Genomic DNA, 26971 nt, shown 5'->3' with positions numbered 1-26971 from the left:
CAGACCTACTTCTCAGAAAATCCGGTAGCGCCTGGAATCGAACTCAGGACATCTGGATCTGTAGCCAGGAACTCTGACCATTAGACCACAGAGGCGGTCAGTAAGTCCTATATTCTGTGGAAAAAAAGTACAGGTATCCCTGTAACAGGCCGTGGAGGCCCATTGGCTTGTGAGATGTTGAGGTTCCTAAATTTTCTAGACAATCGGCTTATAGATGGCGGCAAGGTTGTGAGCCCTACGCGCCGGCCGCCCTTTACCCCCAAGAATATTCCAAGTACACGCATATTCCTGGTACTCATTTCTGTTAGAGGCTGAGTCGACCCCAGGGCCATAGTGCGGCTGGAAGGATTAGGTCAATTGAAAAAAAAATCCAAAGACCTCATCGGGACTTTAAACCGGGATCTTCCGGCTCGGTAAACATGTTCCCGCAGCAACGAAGAGACGCAATAACAGAAGAATTGTTGGACCCGGGTGTCCGTGGTTATGTCTGCGCATCCCCATATCGTTGCTTGGTTAACAACTCGGTAAAGACGTTCCCACTGCAACAAAGAATTGTTGGAGGCGTCGTTTTCTATGCTGTCCGTGTTGCACCAAGGCCAGTAGGCGACTAGTTCTTCCCAGAATTCCTTGTTTTTAATGTTAAGCCTGACAGTACAAATAGTAACCACTGTGGGAGCTAAATGTATGCAAATATACCGCCTAAAAAGTAGCAGTTTGGAACTCTTGAGTTTAGTCGGGACTAAAATACGGGTATTTTGTGAATCTGCCTATACCTTCGCTGTGCCTTCTAATCCTCTTAGACATAAATATAAGCACAGTGAGAACAATGTAATAACATCCGTGAAATCGCAATAGAGCTTTGCCCTACAATACTGACATCACGATGCAAGCCACCTGTCAGTCTTCAACCTCCAAGAATGTAACGCAACATGCAGTCACGGCAACATGTTAAGAAAACCACATTGCTGGAGTTGCTAAAACCTTTCATATTCTTCACGTCAACAAATGTATGGAAGGCGTGTATATGCTGCAGGGAAACTCGTTTCGCTAGTTTATCGACATTTTATCAACCATTATCCATACCGTTTGACATCATTCAAATGATTACGTTTCGTTAGCAAGTGACCGCCTCTGTGGTCTAGTGGTCACAGTTCCTGGATACAGATCCAGAGGTCCTAGTATCTATTCCCGGCGATACAAGATTTTCTGAAAAGTAGTGGGTCTGGAACGGGGTCCACTCAGCCTCATGAGGTTAACTGAGGAGCTATTTCAAGGAAATAGCGGCTCCGGTCTAGAAAACCGAGATTAAGGGCCACGCGACACCCTATATCCGCAAAAATTGGCACTAACTTCACCGACAAGCGGCGGTCGCTAGGTTGGTATAGTTCGCTTGTGGACTACAGGCGACGGAGTTCATTAGCAAGTTTCTCGTATCTGTCTTGACATGAATTTTGACGGAAATTTTAAATAGTATGAACATTGCTAGAAATCTGACGAGAAGGTATACTTATTGTGTTCCCCCCTGGATTCCGACAATGGGCCCTATCCTGAGCCAGAAGAATCCAGACCACACGATCCCATCCTGTTTGCTCACTATCCATTTTAAAACACTTCGCTTCTATCTTTATTTTACATTGAAATGTTTATACTAACAAAAAAACAATAACAAGAGAGAGAAGCCACAGAAATTGACTTTCTCAGAATTGTGACGGTGTATATATTAAAACATAAAATCAGAAATGCAATAAAATTAAGTATATTCAATTTAAACGACTGAATTCACAACAAATCCATCTGGGCGCATCGTGCTGAAAGAATGGAACCTAAATGTATTCAAAAAAGTTACTGGACTATACATTTAGAGGAACAGCATTCAACGGACTCTCCAAGTTGGGTCAACTTATTCAACAGAGGAACGGAACGGCTCAAAAGCCCGAAACCTTTACTTTTATCATGACTATGGTGACTGTTTTGGAGGGCGTGAGGCCACGTCGTCCAGTAGAAAGCTACTAATCTTTCGAAATTACCCGCAGTCTCCATTTTCAGGTCACAAACACTCCTCTACATTGACTGCATCTTCAGGGTACAAGACGCTTTTATCCTGAAGATGGAGGTATTACGTTCCTCCAAAACACCAATTAACTTACTATCAGGCAGTAACAGACCAAAATACAACGACCTTCATATTCACCGTGGTGACAATCTCAACTCTTTACGTTTTAACACTATCCTCCCATCTATGCCTGCCTCTCTCATATCGTCTCCTTCTCTTCAGGTTTTCCGACTACATTCTTTCAACCCGCCATGCGTTCTACCATGTCTCACCCATCTCATTCTCCTTTATTTCGTCACGCCAATCATATTTTGTGAAGAGGGCACGCTGTACGTTTATTTATTTCTGCTATAACTTTTATTTGCCGATCAGAGAGGCCGCACGGTGTAAGGCATTAACTTTCTTCGCTCGCTCGAACGCTGGGATCGTTGGTTCGAATCCCATTCAAGGCAAGGATGTCTGTGTGCGTTTATTCTGTTTCTGCTGTTTTGTGTGCAGGTAGCGGCCTTGCGACGGGCTGATCTCCCGTCCACGGGGTTCTACAGACTGCGTAAAAAGATTAAGAAGCTGAAAAAGCGGCTAAGGTCCAATAAAGGGCCGTACAGCTATAGATAGATAATTTTAATTTTCTCCGCCTTCCTGTTACTTGTTCTCTGTTGCGTTCAAATAGCCCCATCAATGCCTTTAAGAACTTCAAACAACAGAAATTAAGAAAGCCGTCTTCTGGGTTTAGGCACCGTGTATACACGGTGCCTAAACCCAGAAGACNACATAAACAGAAATTACACTCCCGATCAATACAGCCATAATATTTCCTACTTTATCTCTCTCTCTCTCTATGGCTTTACAGCCCTTTGGACCTTGGCCGATTTTTAAGTTTCTTAATTTTATACAGTCGGTAGGACTCCCTAGACGGGGGATCAGCCAATCGTAAGGCCGCTACCTATACAAACAACATAAACACAGAATAAATGCACAGACATCCATACCTCCAGTGGGGTTCGCACCCACGACCACTATTTCGAGCGGGCGGAGACGGTTCATGCCTTAGGCAGCACGGCCGCTGTGATCGGTTCATACTTCCTTCAATAAACACAACTCTCAGACTGCGACATCCAGTCCTCAGACTTCTATACATAATAAAGGATGTCAGATTAGGTTTCTCTAGCATGTATAACATGATCTACTGTCACGGGCCTTTCAGAACGCCGACATGTCATTAAGCTAATTCAGACTGACAGAGGAACCTTGACGCCTACACCGCTCCTGAAGGTAATCTGAATCCCTAGACATTCCATGTATTTATTGCCTTTCCCTGTTACGAACTACAGGGTTAGAAACCTTGTAAGACTCAACACTGCGAACAACTAACTAAAAACCAACGAACAAAACATAGCATATGGGGGTGAACACAGTCTGAGGGTGTCTGAGAACACGGTGATGAGCAGAATATTGAGGCCGAAGAGATATTAAGTGACGGCATGTTGAACAAAAATGCATAACGAGGAGCTTCATGGCTTGTATAATTAGAATGGTCAAGGAGAGGATGAGATGGGCAGGGCATGTAGCACGAATGAGGGGAAAATGAACGCACATAGGATACTGGTGGGAAAGCCAGAAGGAAAGAAACCACTTGGATATGGACAAGTGGAGAGCTCATGTGAACACGGCAATGAACCTTCGGGTTCCATAAAACGCTGGCAAGTTCTTAAATAGCTTCTCAAGAAGGGCTCAGATCCATTCAGTCAGCATTCCTTCTGCCCTACTCTTATGGGAAATAATGTTCATCTTCACTTACACAAAAGCCTGTGCTTCGATCGTACCCTGAGGCAGCTCATTCTCATTCTCATGCACTATCAAAATTACGATCTTCTGGGATATGACGCTGTGTACTTTGATAGATGGGTACTAACGTTTCGGAGGAATTTGTTGCCTTAATCTTCAGGGTAGAAAAGCAAGCTGTGGCTAGAAAAAATTATATGAATATAGGGAGGACAGGGCCGGAACTGAGGGAATAAGCGAACCAACTTAGCCAATTGCCCTTAGAAGCGTTGTGTGGCTTCAAATTGGACTCCTAGGGTTCGATTCTCAATAAGTGCAAGTGCAATCAGACCAGCTCTGCCGTTAACCCAGCCTCGCATGCAAGAGGTACGAGTTCGTTACCAAGGGCGTACAGCGGCCGCTACGTGAAGATGTAACCCCCCAGGGCTCTTATATTCGCTCAAAGTGGGACAGTTTGACACGAGAGACAAGTCTACTTCATCATTTATATTCTCCCATGTGCGCCTAAACACCTCAAGAACTCACCTAGCAAGTGAGAATTCCCACTCAAAATTTTGTAAGCTTACCCATGTTTCGATTTTTCCACAACATTTACTTACGAAGAATTTCTTCTGGGATGCGATCCAGTGTAGTCTGGTACAAGTTACCATACGTTACGGACAAACACAATGCCAAATATCACTATTATAAAGGTAAAGTAGTCCCTGTACTTAACTAAGCAAGCACTATGTCACGAAGGCGTACAGGGAGTGGATGTATAGACCCACGTTTTCTTAACCTCGGCACTAGGTGGAGGTGAGTAGTCGGCTTCACGCCCCGGCCGCTTTAACTCCGGGGAAAGAGTTCCCGGTACCCATTGGATAGGTTGGGTGGGCCCCAGAACCGGTCTGAACGACGCTGAGAAAAAATTCTTGACCGCACCAGAACTTGAATTCCGACCCCTCGGTCGTCCAGCCAGCAGTCGCCATGCCAACTGCGCTATCCCGGCTCACAATATCACTACTTAAGATGGTTATTTAACAACGTTTTCAGTACCGAGACTATACAGAATGAAACAAAAACGTCACCGACAACTGGTGCAAGCTATAAAACGACAAAACTATGGGAGCCTCGTAAGATAATGTTGGAAGCGGCTTCAGTCCATTTCGAGGCAGAGGGCAGTGAGCAGTACGGCATGCTCTGAAACTTGCTTTAACATGTTGGCACTGACAGTTGTTACAGCCGCCTGCAGGTCCTGCTACCAGATCTTCGATAGTCCTGGGAGGAAGTGCATAAACGTGTTCCTTCAGGAAACAATCCATCAGAGACAGATCCGATACCGACGAGGCCATTCGATCAGCCGTCGTCATCCGGTCCACCTTCCTCAATAATTTGTGTTCAAGCAGCCCCGTGAAAACAGGTCCCAGAAAATCTTTGACCAGTCCACATTGCAGGTAGCAGACAGGGATCCATGGAAATGTCCTTGTTAATTCCGGTCCTGAATCAGACACCCACGTCCGCGAATAGCATGAGGGTTATCCCGTGCCCGGGGGTAACATGTGGACGCCGAACACACCTCCACATGTAAAACATGCCTCGTCTGTCCACAGAATGTTACGTAAAAGCGTGTTTATGAGTACGAAGAGCCTAGAAATAGAAATGCGTTCCGAGTAGTGGTACTTCCGAGGCCCCTCAGTTCGGGAAGCCTCAATTCTCGTGTGATACTGGGTCCGTGGTCTAGTGGTCACAGTTCCTGGATACAGATCGAGGTCCCGGGTTCGATTCCCGGCGCGACCAGATTTTCTGAGAAGTAGCTGGTCAACTCAGCCTCGTGAGGATAATTGAGGAGCTACTTGAATGGAAAATTAGCGGCTCCGGTCTAGAAAACAGAGATTAACGGCCGTGGGGATCCGCTGTGCTGACCACGTGATCCCCTCTATCCGCAAGTTGGCACTAACTTCGCCGACAAGCGGCTGCTGCTCGGTCGGTATAGTTCGCTTGCGGACTACAGGCCACGGAGTTTGTTTCGTTTGCTTTAGCGCGTAAGCTTCTCCACGGTTATTTCCACAGTCCGTGGCCGACCTGCATTCTCATGTCCCGTATGTGTTACATTTGCCTCACGGGGACGCTGCTCTAATCGTCGAAACACATTAGCGTCCGGATGACGTCGGCCAGGATAACGTAGCGCGTATTCCCGTGCAGTAGTACCTACTCGACTATTACAGGTACCGAGGTTAAGAGCATGACGCAGAATTCATCGTGACCATCTGATCACGACTGACCCCTGTTGAATACACCTAAAAAAAAAGCGTTAGTTACGTATCTTCCTGACAAGTAACACTGCTGGAACGTATGCTGCCCCATTTTACGGTGACGTGAATCTCAACAACTAAGCATCTCAAGACATCCGTTGTGTAACATTATCGTCTTACTTTCTCAAAGGACCACATTATTGTAAGCTTGTAAAAGAAGTTCGTTTCATCCTATATATCATCGACTAATCAATATGGAGCAGTTGGTTGAATGAAATTTGGTAGGGGAAACCAGAATACTTGAAGAAACCTTGCCCGTGTCATTTTGTGCACCATAAATCCCATATGACCTACTCTGGGATCGAACCCGGGCCGCCGTGGTGGGAAGCCGTCAGTATAAGCAAGGATTGAAAATATGGTAGCCTGGTCGCCAGTGACAACCGGAAACGTTGGCTGGCGACCAATTTCCTATGTGGGCTTCGGTAGTCATCCATCCACACACCCCCCTGAGCACGAAGGGAATATTATGTATCTGTTTACAAACTGACCAATACTACACAATCAGTCACAACTAGCAACACGCATCCTAACAAAAGACGTAAGGTAAGATGACGTAAAGCTGTCCCTGTGCTTAATTAATTAAGCACTACGCCATGAAGGCTTAAGGTGGAGTGGATGTCTGTCTGTCTATGACTCTACAGTCCTTCTGTTGGACCTTCGCCGCTATTTCAGTTTCTTAATCCTATACACAGTTAGTAGGATTCCTTGGGCGGGGGATCAGACCGTCGCAAGGAAGCTATCGCCACACAGAACATAAACACAATAAACGGGCAGACATCCATGCCTTGAGTGGGATTCGAACCCACAATCCCAGCGTTCGAACGGGCGAAAACACTTCATGCCTTAGACCGCGCGGCCACTGTGATCGGCAGTTCCGGTCTAGAAAAAGGATAATTCTCTTCCCCTGCCTGGAATCGAAAAACGGCCGTCCAGCCCATCGTTCATACCGATTGAGGTATCTCTGCTAAAATTTACTACGTGTCTTTATATAAAATATCACATAAATACTAAAACGCTTAGGGGCTGGGGTCCTCAGAAAAAAAAATTAATCGATCCACGACGGAATTCTATGTATCAAGAATTTCAGGGCGGAAGAGAAATGTAAGTTTACATTAAGTACGAGTATACCAAAGGTCTTCACGAACTTCTGCTACTATTACTCAAATAACAGAAGACTCATCAAAACAACCATTCCATCTTGAGTTCACTCCACCAACAGGGCCCACTTATTGCCCTTTATCCTTTCTCGGGGTGGCAAAATGAAGGGCAGTCAAGCAAAGAGCCCGGGAACAGTGATGCAAGGAACTGGGGGAAACACTTCCCGTAAGACGCGCGCGATAATGAATATCTTTCAGTCGGCATAGTGACTAAGCTACGGGCAGCGTCCAGATCGTCTCTCGGCCCCACCAAACCTACATAATGGGTCCAGACGTCTCTCTCCCCAGGGGAAAAGCAGCCAGGGCACTACGCTGACCACTACTTCCACCTATAGCTCAGGTTAAGAATGTGTGGAATATACCTCCATTCCGCCATGTATTATTTACCTCAGCATTAAACAGAAAGACAGCTTCAAGTCCCGGCCGCTTACACCTCCAGGGAAATATAACACGATACCCACTGGACAGGAGGCTGAGAGGGTCCCACAGTCAGTTCGGAAAGGCAAAAAAGGAAAAATCCTTGCCCCTGATGGTAATCAAACCCCAATTTATCAGCCGTGTGATGCTTTGTAATTTCGTAAATAGGTGCCGACGTTTAGGAGGAACCTGGAGCCTGTATCTCTTGATATTAATCTCATCTCAGACCGTCTGTTTACCTTGCAAGAGGAGTGAGACCGCAGCGTTGGACACTGCATGAGGCACGTGGTAAGCCGCCCACACTGTTCAAGCCAAGCTCTGCCCACGATACGTAGAGTAGCTTCGGACAATCACCGCAAAACGTCCAGGTCTGTACATGGTGGTGCGGGTAAGAGGCATGGTACTGTCTGTCGGAATACAGCTGTCAATGGGCACAGCCCCGGGCATAAAGTATGCTGTATGCCTTCCCTACTTTACCTCCCCCTTGACTTCTCTCCCCGATCGATGTAACAAAATGGGTACAACAGTATTNATGGAGGCGATACGTTCCTCCGAAACGTCGGTTAACACCACATATACACGGTGCCAAATCCCAGAAGACTGCTTTCTTCATAGTCACCGCCGTGAAAGCCTCAAATCTTATACAGTATTCTCCCTTCTTCTCAACTCAAGCTTCTGTGTTTTATATGAAAGCAAATCTTACGACGCTCGTGAACATGCGCGTGTTACGGGCCTATGCAAATTACGGTACACCAATAAACAAACATCCGGGGATAAAGCTGACCACTCACCTCCATCTAGCTGCGAGATCAAGAATGATAAAGCTATACCTCCACTCCTCCATACGTCTTCAAAGCGTGGTGCTTAATTAATTCCTTACAGGAACTTTACCTTTCTACTGCAGAAAGTAAAACCATCTCAATGCGTAAGCACACGGTGAAGACATACGGGGTCAGAGTCCCTGTATTTAAAGGTTAATGGGCAAGCAAGCAGCCGCACAGGGACCCCTTATTTTGGGAGCTTCAACCGCGCGACCATTGGTGTCAAGCCCTTAAACTTTCATCAACTATACTCGAATATCTACAGAATAAATTTCGGGACTTCTTATTTTTAGCCTTCGTTATAGTTAAGATTCCAATAATTTGTATACTCATACATCTGGTCACCCGGGGTCCGACTCCTGGCAGAGGCAAGAGATGCTTTATTCCACGGAGCCCAGCCCAGCCCCCTATCCAACGGTACCGTGCTCATTACCCGGAGTTAAGGCGGCCGGACCGCGAAACTGAACACTCGCCTCCACCTAGTACCGATATGAAGAATGATGGAGCTATACCTCCACTCCCTCATACGTCTTCATGGTGTCGCGCTTAACTGCTTAATTAATTAAGCACAGGGACAACTTTACATATTTACATTTATGTGAAATTTGTTTACTGAGTTGAATTTTCTACTATCTATTTCGCATTTTTTAATATAAACAAGCTATGTACTGGTATCGAATTGCAAGGTACTTTGCCCTGGGACCATCGTGGCCTGGAACTGGTTCAGTATAGAAGGGCATACCAAGCTCCATATATCCTTGGACGCTAGTTTAACGTGCGTGGCCAACTTAACGTCCGAAACGCGTTACAACCACGGAAGCAAACCGCGATGCCGCCTGGACAGAAGGCTGAGTGAAGCCTACAGTTCTCACATCTTCCGCTGCCAGGTATCGAACTACGGTCGTCCAAACCGCCAGGCCCTTCTTGAAATTCCACTTGAATCATTACTGGGTGTATTCGAACTGCGGACGTCAGGGATGTGATGCCACGAGTCTAAAAGATCAACTTAATGAGGAACTTGCTGCCTCCATCTTCTGAGTCCACCCTGAAGGTGGTGCCTATATGTGTACAACTGGATGTGGTCATACTCCAAAAGATCGTAATCATAACACTCACCGCCATGAGAAAACAAGTCTCACCGGCAACGGGTGTCGCCTATAGCACAGATGTAATTAAAGGTGATTGCTCACTTTCTTCGTGTTATTGTTTAGGCAGGCCATAAGCGTGTAAGAAACATACTTCTTCGTAACATTAACATATTATGAGGGAGAGTCAGTAAATAGGTCATATATGGATACAAAACGTAAAGCATGTCGAAACACCCCAGCATATAAATCTTCTGACCGTTGTCTCAGACACTTCCGCGCCTCACTTTCAACCTCCACGTCCTTGAAAGAATTTCTCGACCCAATTGTAAGTCGCTTTACGCGACAAACATTTCCCACTTTATACAGGAAACATTTCCTTATGAATATCCTTTGCAATGAGTACTTCTGTCCGCAAAAAGAAAAAAAAAAAGACCCACAACAGAACGCTGCTCTTCGGTAATACACTCAAGTACGGTCGCCATTTTGACTACTGAAACCAAATGAACATCAGAATTCGCGTCTACTACCTAGACTGTCAAAAAGCTGGACTGTGCTGCTACCTTGTGATACAAAGAAAAACTATTACGTCTATTACAGCTATTTTACTTCCACTTGCGGCCAATTTACTGATGCTTCCTCATATGTTACTTGTTTTAAACACAGGAAACAATACACACTAGCTGCATTTTAAGTTCTCACGGGGGTTACTGCGAAGAATACTATCTTCTGGGATGCAACACCGTATAGTCCGGTAGCTCAGCGACCTTTCGGAGGAACGTACTACCCGCTCTGCCTGCCTCATGCTAGTTTCTTGTTTGCCTTATTCTTCGACCCTGATGTTCTTGCTCCGAAACGTCAGTGAACAACCGGGCTACACGTCGTTACATACCACGATATAGCACCATTCAGTACACCTAAGCATTACAGAAGTTCCCCACCGCGGCGGCCAGAGTTCGATCCCAATTCAGGTCATGTAAGATTCGTGGTGGACAAGGTGGCACTAGGGCAGGTTTTCTCCAAGTATTTCGCTTTCCCCTGCCAATTCTCATTCTACTAACTGCTCATTCATTAACCGCTGACGCCATATAGTCTTCATACTGACTGCATCGTTAAATGAGAAATTCAATACAAATTACGAAAGTTAAAAAATGTTATGTCACTCTGTGGGTCAAGTGATCACCAACTGTCAACATCAAGAGAAATGTGACGTTCTCACAGAGGTGTACATTAGGACAACAAAGTTCTGTGACATCGTGTTGTGTCCGAAAAGATGACAACCTCCATGTCTGTCGCATGCAAATGAGCAATTATCCAATCCTGGCGATAATTCTAAAACATTCTAAACGACGTATTAGGGACAGTTCATACGTGATGATTCACACAAGTAGAGATGCGCGAAGTAGTGACAGATACTTTTCTGAGTCAAGTAAAAAGTGGAGGTGGCATACGGCTAATTACGTTACACCTCATGCTACTATATGCCGAATGTCGCATACCATTAACGAGTTCAATGAGGATATTCGGCCATTCATAAAGGAGGGGGGGGGGACAAATAAGAAATGCCATGCTGCAGGCTTTGGAGTGAAAGTCAACAAACGTTCGCTGTATGAATGGGGATGCTGGTAACTTGCATGTTGTCAGTAGGTACCTAGGCTTTCTATTATGGAATGTCACAGACGATTACACAATGTCAAAAGAACCGTAGGAAATGAACAGATATCTTTACAAATTAAAATGACTTCAGAAGAAAATTCCTGTAGCTGTTCTTACATTATTGTAACCGTTTTTTTCTTGGCATTTTCGGGGACAGCCATTCTAAAGTCACTGGTGGGAGCTGGAGGAGGTAGCTGTCATTTAAATGGTACACAAATACACCCTACATTTTTTTTTTTTTTTTTTTTTTCCTCGTTTAACACTACCAGCTTGGTTTGAAATACCAGAATGTAGCGGCATCTCATATAGCATAAAAGTTGACAAGAGTATAACGTTCTGCTCAATTGTAATAATGACAAAACTTAACTAACGAAGTTTTTCTGTTATCATAGCCTTCACCGCCGCGGAAACATCTCATTGACTTCCTAATGGTCCGTGGTTCGCGAAAATCTGGGATGAATGGTCACTTTTATCTACATCAAATAACAGATGAACCGCTATTTATTTTTTCAAATTCTAACACGATCTGCAAAGCTTTCCGTACTTCTAAATATTGTTACTGTAGAAGTTTTAGGCACCGGACAGTCTTGTGGTCCTCTGCGAACAGAATTAATAGCGAGCAAACCATGCGCAACATGTGATTTCCATGTATCGCTGCCAACTTCAGAAAATAAGGTTCCACGTTCCAAAAATAACCTTCCTGCACACTCAGAAGACGCCAAGCTGTCTCTCATAGACCTCAGACACAGCGTAAGAGACAAAATAAGATGGGATGAGGAAATTATGTTAATAAACACAAGTACTACTGTCCATATATACTAAGCAGCAACACAGTTCAGTCGTTTGTAGTATTCGTAATCTTGTAAACAGTAAAATTACAAGTTCTTATACTTTATAAGAACACTGCTGGGGCTCATTTAGCAGGATCTACAAATCTTATGAAGCGTTTAAATTGTCCGCCATGGTTCGAGTTAGTCAGTCCGTGTTTACATGATTAAAATAGCTAGCTGGTTTTCCAACCTAGCAACAAGGGCAACAAATTCATGTCTGGGATGGCTGGTAAAACCACAACTTTGTAACCAACTTCGAAACACGGTTAAATTCATTAAACGCATACTTTTCCTGCTATATGCGTATCTCTTTTAATTCTCGTCCAATTAAGTACGTCCACGCGGTAAAATTTGTAATCATGTCCATCAGTGTAACAGACACTAAAAATATGCGATTAAAACAATTATAGCTACGTTGCTAGGCCAACGTATTCATCACTTCCTTCAAAATCTCAGAAATGTATATTCAGATACACCTATACAAAATATTCACACGGTACTGTTAAGTGATCTGTTACGCGTGCCCTACTGAAAACACCATGCACCAAATTCTACCACCGAACATATATCCGCATTCCTCTCGCGAAACTAGTATACCTTATCACGAAAAAATCACTTAAACCCTTCGTATGTAGTGTACAATACTTTGGCGATTAGCCACAACCAAAATCTTGCGTATTTTCTGGGAGATGGCAGCACATGCATTCACCATCCAAACCTAAATTACTGTAATTTTATAACAAAATACACATCTTCAGAGCTATTCTACACAACGATCACATTATGTCTTTTATATTGGTCACACATAAGTCATTACAAACGCTTCTCACACCATTACAGCCGAATTTTACAACATCCACACAAGAAACATCTCAGGAATTTAGGGATTTGACGTGGGGCCCCGCAGGGTGAAGTCTCCTTACCTGTCCCGCGGGTCAATCCACGTTGTTTTCTTGCTATTGTGATCGATGAAATATATTTTCCCGTCGTAATCCCTTGCAAAATCCCATCCGTCGGGTAGAGGTATCTCTCCATTTCGTCTCCTTGGCATATTTCACCACTTAAATCCATCCAAATGTATAGCAACTGGCAACACTATTCTACCTACTCGCCATATTGAATACCTCATTATGAGTGAGAAATGTGACGTCACCTACACTAGCCAATCAACGACCAGATGCCTTGGGAAAGGAATGCGCGTATTAACATAACCATGAAGTAACTTGAATGACTTCTACTTGGACCCCCAGCTCTGTGCCCAGCTTTGCATTGGCACATAGTGAGAGACAAGCAATATTCGATGTATGCACTGCTACGAAGACGAAAGCCATTGCGGTATGTGGCCAGAATGATATGCGTGGTATTTTCCTCCGTTCTTTTTGTTTAATATATACAGTGTGAATTATTTATTCCATGGCAGGATATGAGTTTCATTAGACGCATCAAACACTAAGGAGACACAAGTATAATTAATATATACAATTTCCATAAATACACAATTACTATCAGCAGAAATATAACTGAAATGCAATGCAAATTCTAAAGCTGTTTGTGTACATTGTTACTTAATCTGCAACAGTCGACATTTAAAATCTGCACCACATCCAACTTGTAATTGAAAAACGTGTTCCTAACAGCTCAAGAAAAATAATGCCCTTTGCCAATCAGCCATGCCTTCAGAATCACTTCCATAGACAGGGAATCTTTGGAAATGTGACAGTCACTCACTAGTCATGAAATTTTCCTCCTTCTTTCTATGAAACCTGAAGGTTCATTATTTTGTTCACTTGAGGACACTAATCGATCCAGCCCTGAGTCCGCTGCATCCAGTCCTCATCAAATTTGAATATCGTCCGTAGTGGACCAGTACCTTCATGATTTCCAATTAAATTGTAGCAGATATTTCTCACAGTTCAGGGCGCTGCACTACCGACCCATCCTCTTGATCATTTCATTACGAGTACAAACCGTGAATCTCATTGTATAGTTATCTATATTCTCTTGCTACGACCTCTATCTAGGTTTTCAATAACACCCTCAACCTGTATTTTCTCCCTCGGAGGATAGTCAAAGTTACACAGCCATATAAACAACTAAAATTACTGTTTCATAATTTAATCTTTGTATTTTTGGATACGAGATGCGATGATATGCCTTTCTATTGCCAGGTTTGCGAAGAATACAGGTCACAAACCAATTGTAAACAATATGACAACCAGTACTTCTCACGTAGATTCTAAAGGGTTCTGACGATGGTTTATAAAACTCAGAATTACTGGGTTTTTTGTCGGGTATTCTAAAAAATAGAGAACACAACGTTTCGGAAACTGGATATGTTTCCGTCCTCAGGTGAGGGAGGAAACACCTGCTTTATGGGTCCCTTAGAAAGAGCTAACCTCAATCACTGGACAATTGAGTGACTGGTTATCTCTTTCTATTGAACCCAACAGAGTAGTTGTCTCTCAATCACCTAAGGATGGGAACGGATCCAGTTTCCGAAACGTTTTCTCTCTTTCTTTTTTAATCCTGGGCGATGGACAAAGTCCAGAAACCGAATAATTCTTAATATTTCTCACCCACACCAAGTTTCCTCCAGTTTCAGACATAACACCACTGTTAAGAATTTTTCTAAGATGGCTCTGCTACTTTTACTCTTCCGAAGCATTGCTGGTAATTTGCTTAGAGTATTCTTCGGCCATGAAGATGGAAGCAACATGTTCCTGTAGATTACATGGCATTATTCCCACAAAATAGCACCCTTCATAACCACCGCTACGAGAACCTCACATCCTACCTAGTTCATAAATTCCTCACCGTTCCAATAACTTGCAGACTGTAGCGCCATCTATTAGTAAAAATGTTTGTGTAACACCACCTTCCTTCACAGCTTCAGATAACTTACGTCACATGCTAAATGTGTCATTAGGAATCTGTAAGTCGCGCAACTTTTTAGAGCTGTGTAATAAATGAATATTTCCCTAAAAATATGCAAGAAATGGATTGCCAGTCCATCGCGACAAGATTACGTTGAAGATATTCCTCTCATGGAAAAATCTTAGTTTACAAGAAGTTGATCTATGGGAACCATTTCTTAGATCCCAAATTTCTGTATTTTTATAAGCAAAATATTTCGCTCATCTACATCCCGGCATGACATGATACAGCACAACCAGGTCTCAAAAAAGTGCTCAATAGTATTTTTATGTACACAACTTTCAATGAGAACTATGCATCTCTATAGCTTACACAAAGTCCAAAATTTGATAAAAAAAATCGATGAATTTCATACATAAAAAAGTGAGTTGCATCTAGGAGGAAGTAGTTCAAGACAGCCTCCAATTTTTCTTCTTGATGTATTAACAAAAATCAGACAATACTAAGAGTAGCCTCCTACCCAAAATAATGACCTTTACTCTTTATGGATACCTAGAGCTGTGACTCAGTCACCACAACAAACCTATTACAATGTCACTTTTAAATAACATATTGAGTATAAACATTCGGAATATCTGGAGAGTTACCGTCAACATATAAATTCAATTTAAGGAGAAAAATTCAAAACCAATTCCAATTTTATAAATGGACATGCACATATTCCTGCTTTTCCATACTGAAAATAAATTTTACCTCAAAATAGCAGAAAACCTATTTTCAAGTCTTGCAAGTTTGTACCCATTTTGCATGCAGAGGAAATGAGGACACTCTTGTCCCTGTTGAATAGGAAAACAGAAGTTATGGCCCTTTAGAAATACTATCCTATAGGAGCTTGAAGGAGGCAGCAAAATCGACTAAAACATCTGTAAATATACACCAGACTATACAGTATCATACCCCAGAAGGCAGTCTCTTTATGTATATATTTTTTTTTAAGTTGCTGGACACTAATGAGTTCACAAAAAAACTCCATTTCAGTGCAAATGTTCTATTACATCTGAATAGGCTGAATGTCAACTTACCTTGATTGCATGGCATTGAGGATCTGTCGAGAAATTATCAAGATATTGAAAAATGCATTGTTTATTAGGTTCATTAGCCCATGTGCCCATGTTTACAATTGCTAAACTCCAGTCCAAAGACAAAATTCACTGCTCAGGCAAAGAGACTTTGTACAAAATCATGTACTTGTAGAATAATTTGAAAGATATGCTGGTAAGTTCCATAGCTAACATCAAATTTTTCTTATGTGATGATTAAAAATGTTACTGATATTCTCTCCTCAAATCTGGGGAGTGTACAGGTCTTGATAGTGATGCACCTATTCTCACAAATAAGCGCATCTGCACAATCAATGTTTGGCTCAGTGACGAACGTTCACGGCCGACAATCATGCGGTTCATTCTCCACGGGCTCTCTTCCCTCTCTGAAGCACTTACACCACTCAAACACACAGGTCCATGAGAGACACTCTTCCCCATACTGTTGTTGGAGTCTGTGGTGAATTTCAGCAGATGGGACGTTTTCTCTGAGGAATTTGATCACAATGCATTGTTCCATGCTCCGCGGTACCTTCTGTTCGCTCATCGCTCTAGCAACTCCCAGACAGGACTGAACAGGTTCTAACCCGAACAGGAGGGAGGGTGGAGGTCTGTGGCTTCACTCTCTCAAGGTTGCACACCTGATGCACAGTGCAGCTTGTTTACACACAAATCAGTCCTGGTCAAGTTTGAACCACCTTGTAATATGCAAAATCTCGTTTAAACTTAATGCACATCTTGCAAGATGTCTAACAGTTCATGGCTATTCTCTTGGATTTTGTCCACTGACCCAGGTTTTAGGCATATGCAGATCCCCTGCAGTGTGCCCATTAAGTTCCCTCAGTCCATCCATATGTATGCATGGAACAATTATAGAACCACACAGTGGAGTTTAATAAAATTTGATATTAAAAAAAAAACTGTCCAGCCTTTTCAATTTTAAGATTCTTTTCCCTATGAATGTGATGAAAGCAATCACATGAAATATAAAATGTTTGTGGGTAACGTATAATGATACATGTTTGTGAATAGAATGCACACTCTCTCTTAAATTCTACAAGCAACTGTTGTAATGTACATTTCTTTTCATATACAAAATTCCCTTACAGGTTAACAGAGTATGTTTATTCGCCCCACCAGATAACAACATGAAAATAGTTTAATTTGACTCAAATTTTCTGTGTTGTCCACTTTATGAATTCACACAAGATACCATATAAATACCTCTAAAACTGTTAAATGGTCTAATTCCAAAATTCTGTTCAAATGACTGTTTATAACAAAATTATCTTAAAACATCAATTATGATGAAAATTTCAAACATCTTCTGAGATGCTCCATGTAGAACAATGAAATTTGTTGGTGAAATTCAATATATTTTAATGCAGTACTTAAAGTAAATAAATAATTTATGGCAAGTATAAATCTCATACAACATTATGCACACAACTTCAGTCACATATTATCTACTTTTAGCAGCAGCTTACGATACAGTCCTTTACATATTTCTGATACTGAGCCAATAATTTTGATCATATAAGCAGTTTACTGCTCCTTCCTCTTAACCTGATGTCCCTTCTTTCCCATTCTCCACCATGGGTCTGTCAGTACATAATCTTTCAAGTTGTTCTGTGTAAAATGTATTGAAGTCCAATCTAGAAACAGAAAATGAGTCATATAAATACAGAGTCCAAAGACACGTTTATGCATACTAGAAGTAAAATATTTATGTACAAAACTTTCAATTCAAAGTTGATGTTCAAATGTAAATCATATGCCCTTATGTCTCCTGTTTTCTTCTCCATTCTGTAACGCAAACCCATCAAATTCGTTTCCTGAATGTCACTCAAATCCATTCTTGAATATGTCTGATGATGATGCATCACAAGTTTTGTGGAAGCCACCCACACTGAATTGAGTGCTAGCTAATCAGCGCAGACCACAGCAGCTTCAACGCCCATTGGTTCGCATGCCACCTAGTGACAACATACAAAGATGCGGACCTCCAGCACGACAGCAGTAGCCACAGCTACACCTACATCAAGAGAGCAGGACAAGAGCAAGTCTCCGAGGATCAAACTGACTCCACACAGCAACAGCAAGTCTCATGGCAGCAACACCAGCAGTCGACTCCACTAGCAGTCACCTAGATCCACTGTGAAGTTCAATCCATTAGAGCTGGCCCACAATCACCAAGCTGCCCCTGAAGGAAGACTGCCGACACTAGCACAGGCTAGTCTGCTGTGACACAAGCTTTGCCCAGCATCAAAAGGGCACACCTGGCCCCACATATATGGCCATTTTCAGGGCCATGACCTGACCAATCATTGCACTCTGCTTCCCTGCCCATCTGTATATTCTAACAGCAATAAATATTTGTTGTAGAAGTTTACATGGTTCTCTCTCCACAATACCGGATCCAGCATTCCACAACTTTAATATCCTGGACCTTACCAATTGTCTAGGTTTAGTCTTAAAACACCATATTTTTTAAAATGTTTGTCTTCAGGCAAATGAGAACATGATCTCAGTAGCCTGTTAGAAAGAGCTAATCTTAATCACTGGGAATCCCTTTATTACTATTATCCCACAGGCTAAATGAAATATCTTAGCATATTAAAAACAAAGTATCAAGAAATAATGCCTATTTTGTGCAATCTGACACTCTCGTGGCACTGAATGTATTGATTATTGTACTCTGGGATATGAGAACATGTGGAAGGGTAGAAAGTTACCAGCATTTCAAAGGAATCTGTTGCCTCCATTTCCTGGAATGTAATGATTACTGTATTCTGGGATATGAGATCATGTGGAAAGGTAGAAAGTTACCACCATTTCAGAGGAATCTGTTACCTCCATTTCCTGGAATGTAATGATTATTGTATTCTGGGATATGAGATCATGTGGAAGGGTAGAAAGTTACCACCATTTCAGAGGAATCTGTTGCCTCCATTTCCTGGAAAAAAATCTTACTTTCTACCCTGATGACAAAGGCAGCATGTTCCTCCAAAACGTTGGTTACTTTCTACCAGACTGCTCAGTATCACATACTAGGAAACAGTAATCTTCATATTCACCACCATGAGACTCTTAATGTCACAGGCACCAGACTTGAACTCCATAATACAGATCTTCCATCTTCTCTGATAAGTGAGGCAATTATATTACACACCAAATGCAGAAGTTATGTCCTACCTGTACAAAACATTGAGGAGTTTCTCGCCATTGTTCTCACGACCAAGTTCTGAGATCTTATCCAGAAGACCAACGAGTACTGCAGTGAACTGCAAGTTGAACTTGGCAATACTTTGTTCAAAGCTATCACTGTCACAAGCCATTGTGCTCTGATGTTCTGGTGATGGTGGTGGCGTTTCCTACATAAATGAAATTACAGTTAATACAGTAACCATCACAAGATATGTATGAAAGACAAAACCATGCAAAACTGTTAGGTTCTTGGTTTGTAGTTTACGACACTGTTACTACTCATTAAACAGCTCTGAATAATTTGAAATATAAGGAATAATGAACTGTATAGGATGTAGAACGAAGCAGTTATGGCAATATCCCTGCATTTGCCTTGAGACTGGGAAAACCATACAGGAACTCAATCATTATATTTGGCACTCTGGCCAAAATTCAAATTGGACACTTCCTAAATGCAAGTCAGAAGTTTTACTGCTTGAACCGATTTGCGTGGTATGTGGTGGTTAAAGCTTAACTCATATAGTGTGCTGGCTTTCTTATTTTAGCAAACGTTATGATTTCTGGTAAAACTGAGCCAGATACTCTTGAATCTTTTGGCATACAGGGACAGGCAATAAATTATAATAGTTCACTCATAAAGAAACTGGGTATAGACTAACACTCAGACTTTCATTCCCAGCAGAAACTGAAATATTTCTTTGGTTACAAATAAAAATTACTCCGTCCAATGTGACCTGTAAGTTTTATACTACTTGAAAACTTAACACCCTTACATGTTTCGGTCTCTGTGGACCATCTTCAGAGGGCAAACATCACTACAAATAGGAAACCACCATCACATAAGTTGTTAGACGTAAAGTACGTACACTTATATGCTACAATACATAGTATACAAAATAGACATTTCACATTTCACAAAAACAGCAGTTTCCTGGGAATGTAAAGTTTTTTATAAACAGTGAAAACAACACAGCAGCCACGAGCAAAGCCTGGACGATATAAAGAACCTCCACATCAAGATAGCCAGGTGGCACATTATCTGCCCCATATAAGAGGGATGATGGGAGGACGAACACAAGCCTGCATGGTTTACGAATTTTAATTATTGACAATCCAAAAAATTTTTAATTAGCATCAAGAAATTTTATACAATTTTATAAAAAACTTTACATTCCCAGGAAACTGCTGTGTTTGTGAAATGTGAAATGTATATTTTGTATACTATGTATTGTAGCATATAAGTGTACGTACTTTACGTCTAACAACTTATGTGATGGTGGTTTCCTATTCGTAGTGATGTTTGCCCTCTGAAGATTGTCTACAGAGACCGAAACATGTAAGGGTGTTAAGTTTTCAAGTAGTAAAAAACTTACAGGTCACATTGGATGGAGTGATTTTTATTTGTAATTGTTAGTGTGACAGACCAGAATGAAACAAATAAAAAAAAAATATTTCTTTGGTATTACACCATACTGACCCTGAAGCCCATACAGCCTTCTCAGTGGGTAGCAAGCAGTATTTTTTCTTGGAAGAAGCTAACCATTTACTTCCATATGTAGTGCCAATGCTAAGAATGTGTGGAGTTTCACTTATGCTCCCCATATACACCCACACAGAGTGATGATTAGGTTGTCTCATGCATGCAGACAGACAGGACAAAATGAATTAAATTAACAGGTGCTCTGGATGGTTTCAAATGATCCTAAAAGGTGCATGGAAAACCCTAAACAAGGACAACTGAGCACAGCATAATAGCAAAGAAAATTCCAAAGAGCTAAATAACTCCATGGAGCTGGGCCCCTCCTCAGAAGCTACCAGTTGTGAAGCTACTCAAGAATTTCCACACATTTTATTGAACCTGAAGGTTCATTACCATGTACACAAGAGCCCTCCACCGGTCTCTATCCTAAGCCACAACAATCCCGTCCATACCATCCCATCCTAGCTCTCTAAGATCCATTTTAATATTGTCCACCCACCTACGCCTTGGGCTTCCCTGTGGTCTCTTTCCTTCTGGCTTTCCCACCAATATCCTATACGCATTCCTTATCTCTCCCATTCATGCTACATGACCTGTGCCACCTCATCTTCCTTGACTTGATCATTCTAATTATACTTGGAGAAGAGTACAAATTATGAAGCTCCTCATTATGCAGTTTTCTCCAACTTCCTGTCACTTCATCTCTCTTCGATCCAAATATTCTCCTCAACACCCTGTTCTCAAACACTCTCAGTCTATAGCAAAACATTCTAATACCTTATATTAATGTATTATAAAGTTCATGGAATGCACATTCCCTAAAATTCCATTCCCATAATTTTCATGTACCGAATGTCTACAAATGTTTAAAATGAAGAGACACCAAAGATGTTTATGGGACTGATAAATGTACTAATACTAAACATTTTACAAACTGATTATCAAATTTCTAAGCTTGTTTACATGCTCTATTTCAGTGAATGAAGCCTGGATAATTGATACCTCCGCATAAACATTAGAGCCTTCATAACTCTCGTACGCTGGTCCTAGCATGGACGTAAGTTCAGCGTCCAAGTAGTACCTCCTCATGTGCTGGATGCAAATGCAGCATTAACAGATAACATCAAGTGAATATATGATACAGTGTCTAGTGTTAGGTTAAAGCTGGCACTGAAAATAAAGAGAAACCTGTTTTCATACATTACCATCAACAGCCTTTCCATTGTTAGACCTACAAATACAACATAGAATCCACTGATTCAGGGGCCTTCCCACACTTTTTTTTCTTTTGCTTAACATTTCAAATTCTTTTTTGGAGTATTTTCAGAGATAACCCATCCACATGTTCATTCTAATATCTTCTGTTTTGCTTGATTATTATTACAAAACATAAAATTTAACAGCACAGTTTTATAATGCATTCAAATTACATGTGATAAAAGCATGAGAAGAAAAAGCAAAAGCAATTTATTCAAAGAACACAATAAAATTAAATAATTTTTCTGATCCCACTCCACAATTAGATGTTAATTAAAAACAATTTGTTCTTATTATTTATATTCTGTCTTATGACAAGAATACATGGAACAGGAGTCTTTCACTGTTCACAAATCCTTTGCTGAAAATCATGACATGCTAACATAGCAGAGACATCGGTTCAGATCACCTCATTATTCTTGTTTACCCTTCACATCCACTAGGAAAATTCATAGAAGCAACAAATTTGTAATCTGAAAACAAAACCTATAGATGCAGGTTAAATCTAATAATCTGGTTCCAAATGAAAACAAGGGATTAGAACGAGCTTACTGCATGTTTCTGACAAGCATCACAAACATCAAGTGGTACAAGAAAATTATGTTCTTTTGATGGCAAAAATGAATCAGTCAACTAAACTGAATGGATCTCTTTGTATGCATACTACTATCTCCAGAGAAAGGGACTAGCTCTAATGACAGGGCCCAACCTGAAGACTGAGACAAGCAACCAGTCTCTGAAAAGTTGTTTTACATAAAAATAGGACAATGGATGTCAAGAAACACAATAATTGTATTAAGATACCATCGTCACAAACTCTTACAACCATTCATTTTTATCATTTATTTTCTTTGAACTGATAGTGTAACATTAATGCCATGTTAACAATGTTGCAGCATTAAGAACATTAGTACAGATCCACCCCAAATTCATCTGCTTTCTGCAGTAATTACTACTGTGCTAATATGAAAACAGATTTCTCATTAATTACAATTAAAGCAAAGCCAGAATGACAGATCACATTAAGGATGTAGAAGAAGCAAGTACTAATCCATCTGAAATAGAGTGAATCTATGGTACAATTAAGGCACTACATATATCAAACTATTTATACTAATAGTGATAATTAGTGATAGCAAATGATCATGATAATTATTTCTCAAACTATTCTATGACCTGAAAATATTAAGAATATTCTTAATTATTTTACAAATAAGTCATCAATAAAAATGTTACATCTTATTCGTTTATTTTTCAACTGGAATTCCTAATCAGTGTACAGTAGATCTGTCTAATGACAGTGGATTTAAATTTACAGGAAAGAAACATTAATTGTGCTCCTGAAATCAGATTTCATACTATAATCATCATTTACAACAAGAAGCCACTAATGCTAATTTAAAGAAATGAGCAATTTTGAACAATTAAAGCAGAGTGACAATCAAAGCTGAAAGCAAAGCTACAGTATAACCGCATTTCAATAAATTAACAACCAATTAGTAAACCAAAAGAAATTGTTTCATTTTATATTTATTCAGAGAAAAAAGACCCAAAATGTAAAAATATTCAAAAATACATAATAACAATGTGAAAAATACTTACCAGCGCAAAAACCTGTAAGAGACAATTACATAAGGTAAAAGCTGAGAATTCTTTTAAAATACCTAGTTGATTTGGACAAGAATTAAAACTGCACTATTAACTTCCAATATAATGCCTAACATAATGTTGAACCTGTCAACAAGATACTGTGCAATTTGTTTGTGACTGAAGCAAAACAGACTTATGTTAACAGCTTTTAATGGTGGAATATACATTCCTAGACAATGTGTTAATTTAGCTTTCTAAAAGCATTGGGGTGGGGGGAACAAAAAAGAAGCACTCAGATATTTGCCCAATAAGATCTGCACATTTTCTTATGCTCTGCTATCAAATAATTAGAGAATTAAACAAAATATTTTAATTCTAAGTTGGTTTTCAACGTTTAAAATTCCTTAAAAACATATCACAGAGAGACATTGGACAACTGAGTCTTAATGCTTACACACAGCATTCCATTTTATGTTCTTTTTTATGGAAAGCAAGAATAAATATGTCATTTTAAAGTTAAATAATGGCAGAATCACACAACATTTACAATGGTCTGGTATCATCAATAGAAAAAAAAGCAGACATTAAATGCAGATCAACGATGGAGGCACAAAAATTCAATTTCCATGAGCTGCACCTTCGAAATGGGTATGAAGAACTGCAAGAATTAGATGTATTCATGAAGTGAGATGTCACTTAATACCCTGACTAATTTTTTTAACTATTTTAATGAAAATAAAATATTACACATACAAATGTGTATACACGAAAACAGACTAGAAGTTTGCATAAACTTCATTATATTGAAACAAGCCTCCCTATTTGAATGTATCTTCCTGGACATCATGTTTACAACAGTCTTCTTCTGAGTCTTCAGCATTCACTTCAGAATGTCTATAGAATCACTGAAGTGAACATGTTACCTTATATTAACCCTTCTGCCCAGTGGTTCTACATGTACCACCTGATTTAACATACTAAAACTTTGCAGTCTGCCCACATCTGTGTGTTCTGTATGGTTCTCATTAACAGCAACTGTTTCCCTAAACAGCATTAGACACTTGATCTTTATATTGGAGATGTAACGAGTTTCCTGTGAAGCACGAATTAATTTTTTATATATTATTTAGAAGAAATTCAGTTATTAAAGGGTCAACAGAGAGAGGACATATGGTAACTGCTGAGGCACAGTCTTTGTGATTCATGCATTTACAGTGTGGGTCACTACCTTTTCCCACTCAAATAGCTGTGGCAATATGAGACTGGAGCAACATCAGAGAGTGAAGATTCCTGGTCTATGTGCAGACTCTGCTTTACATGTTTCTCAGAATTAACTGTATCTGCATAAAACATTAGACCTATGATCCTCCCTACACTAAAGATGCATCTACATCATACAACAGAACTTCATGTATAGGATGTGTATTTCTCATGCTCCAGTATCTATTGTTGCATTCTCATGCAAGGAGAATTATGAGTCCTATGTTTCAAGCAGAGAAAATTAATTCTGAGAGATATATATGGTTGACACTGAAAGTGGACCAACCTTCAATTTACATGTGGCTTCAGTCTGTTATCACTGCAGGAGGTTGAGCAGGAGAGGTAGAAACCCACACAGCGGAAAAACTGTCCTGTGAAGATGACACCAAATATCCTGCCTCTGTATTACTATAGCATCCACTGCGACCATAAAATTCATTCAATATTTAAAATATTCTCATCATAATACACAGTATTATTTTTATTGCTAGTGGGGCGGGACTAAGTCCCTTGTACTGCGCCCACTTCTGGCCTATTGTACCAGCCCCAGATGATAGGTGAGGGTGATTGTGGAGCAACTGGTGGAATGAAGATTGGCAGGGGAAACCGAAGTACTCTGAGAAAACCTGCCCCAGCACCACTTTGTCCACCACAAATCCCACTTGACCAGACCCGGGATCGAACTCGGGCCGCCGCAGTGTGAAACCAGCAAATAACCGCTTGAGCTATGGCACGGACATACCGTATTTATTACATAATACAATTCTTTTCATATTTTAGCTATTCACAGCTGGCTGTGAAAGTAATATCTCTTGAAGGTAGCTGAGTAAAGCAGTATGAATGTTCTTAGTTACATATTGTACATTACCTGTATGAAGTGACAGAACTGAACACAGACAGCCATCAGTTTGTTCACAGTGCGCAGCAAAGTAGGGTTGGTAAGCATACAGTCTTTAAGGCAATTGTCCAGGAAGTCTGAGTGGCACACAAGTACGTCATCCACATTATTCACCTGAATACAGCATAATTAAAAAACGTAAGCCATTTACAGTTATACAACCTTCTACCAAAGTGAGACACAAACATGTGCACTGAGCTCACAGACTAGGAAAATAATTGTTTCAGGATCTACCAACTCCTTTTGGCAGTTGGTCTCTAGAGATCTTCAGAGGAGTGGCCAAAGCGACACTGATCTGAATCAGAACGTGCCAATGAGAACCAGAGAACTTAGTAGTGAAAGATTTTCATTGTGAGACATGAATCTGAAGTTGATAAAAAGTCTGGCTCACCATGCTATCTTGCATCACAAAACTGAAACGGGCAATGCATCAACTGGAGAACAGGAAATATATAACAAAAATTTAGTTGCAGAGTCTCATGACACATTGGGACATAGAAACAATAATATTTATTTATTTACCGATTATGTAATAATGCAGTAACTCATATCATACAGAGTGAAATTGTAAAATGATTAATGAAAATAAATTGCAAACAATGTGGAAAGAAGTGAGTGTGATCTAACTGAGGAATTATCCAAGCATTCATTTGAAGGGACTGCAGAAAACCACAAACTTCAGTAAGGGCAGTCAAGGTCCCAATAAAGATTCAAACCAGACATTGGCCAACACCTCTGTACATATTCCATTTCAACGAAACTGCATTCAATATCATCATGATTTACCTTATTGATGCTTGAAAAAAATGTAACCCAGTTGGGTTCAATTACTTCCACCATCATGTAATATTCCAAATTTTGGACACAGTTGAGCATACGCTGACGGAGAGCAAATGCTGATGCGTATGTCTTTGCAGCTCTTAAGGCAAATGACTTGGCCACCTTGTTACATATCCACACTCTGGAATTGTCCAAAATCAAAATGAAATATAAAGCAGAATACTGTATACGTGAAATGAGCAAATGCTGATGCGTACGTCTTTGCAGCTCTTAAGGCAAATGACTTGGCCACCTTGTTACATATCCACACTCTGGAATTGTCCAAAATCAAAATGAAATATAAAGCAGAATACTGTATACGTGAAATGTCTGAGCTACTAAACTTATTAAATACTGGAGTGACACGCACGCGCTCATACACACAAAGTAAATG

The 26971-nt window shown here is 40.7% G+C and overlaps 2 protein-coding genes across 2 annotated transcripts in view; both read right to left on the bottom strand.

The window, feature by feature from the left end:
• Positions 1–13224, bottom strand: part of LOC111874846 (protein kibra) — a 90224-nt gene extending 77000 nt beyond the window's left edge. Inside the window, exon 1 of the mRNA XM_023870686.2 lies at positions 13016–13224. Coding sequence (XP_023726454.1) covers positions 13016–13143 — 128 coding nt within the window. The 5' untranslated portion in view covers positions 13144–13224. The remainder of the gene's footprint in view (positions 1–13015) is intronic.
• A 3473-nt stretch (positions 13225–16697) lies between these two features.
• LOC111874851 (gamma-tubulin complex component 2) overlaps positions 16698–26971 on the bottom strand; it is a gene marked incomplete in the record, with an annotated part of 29198 nt that continues 18924 nt past the window's right edge. Inside the window, 6 exon segments of the mRNA XM_033755639.1 lie at positions 16698–17721; positions 19262–19440; positions 21756–21845; positions 23613–23624; positions 25729–25872; positions 26545–26709. Coding sequence (XP_033611530.1) covers positions 17628–17721; positions 19262–19440; positions 21756–21845; positions 23613–23624; positions 25729–25872; positions 26545–26709 — 684 coding nt within the window.

This window comes from Cryptotermes secundus, unplaced genomic scaffold (genome assembly GCF_002891405.2).
Source record: "Cryptotermes secundus unplaced genomic scaffold, Csec_1.0 scaffold160, whole genome shotgun sequence".
NCBI classification, from domain to species: domain Eukaryota; kingdom Metazoa; phylum Arthropoda; class Insecta; order Blattodea; family Kalotermitidae; genus Cryptotermes; species Cryptotermes secundus.
This window is presented reverse-complemented; position numbering and strand designations above follow the sequence as displayed.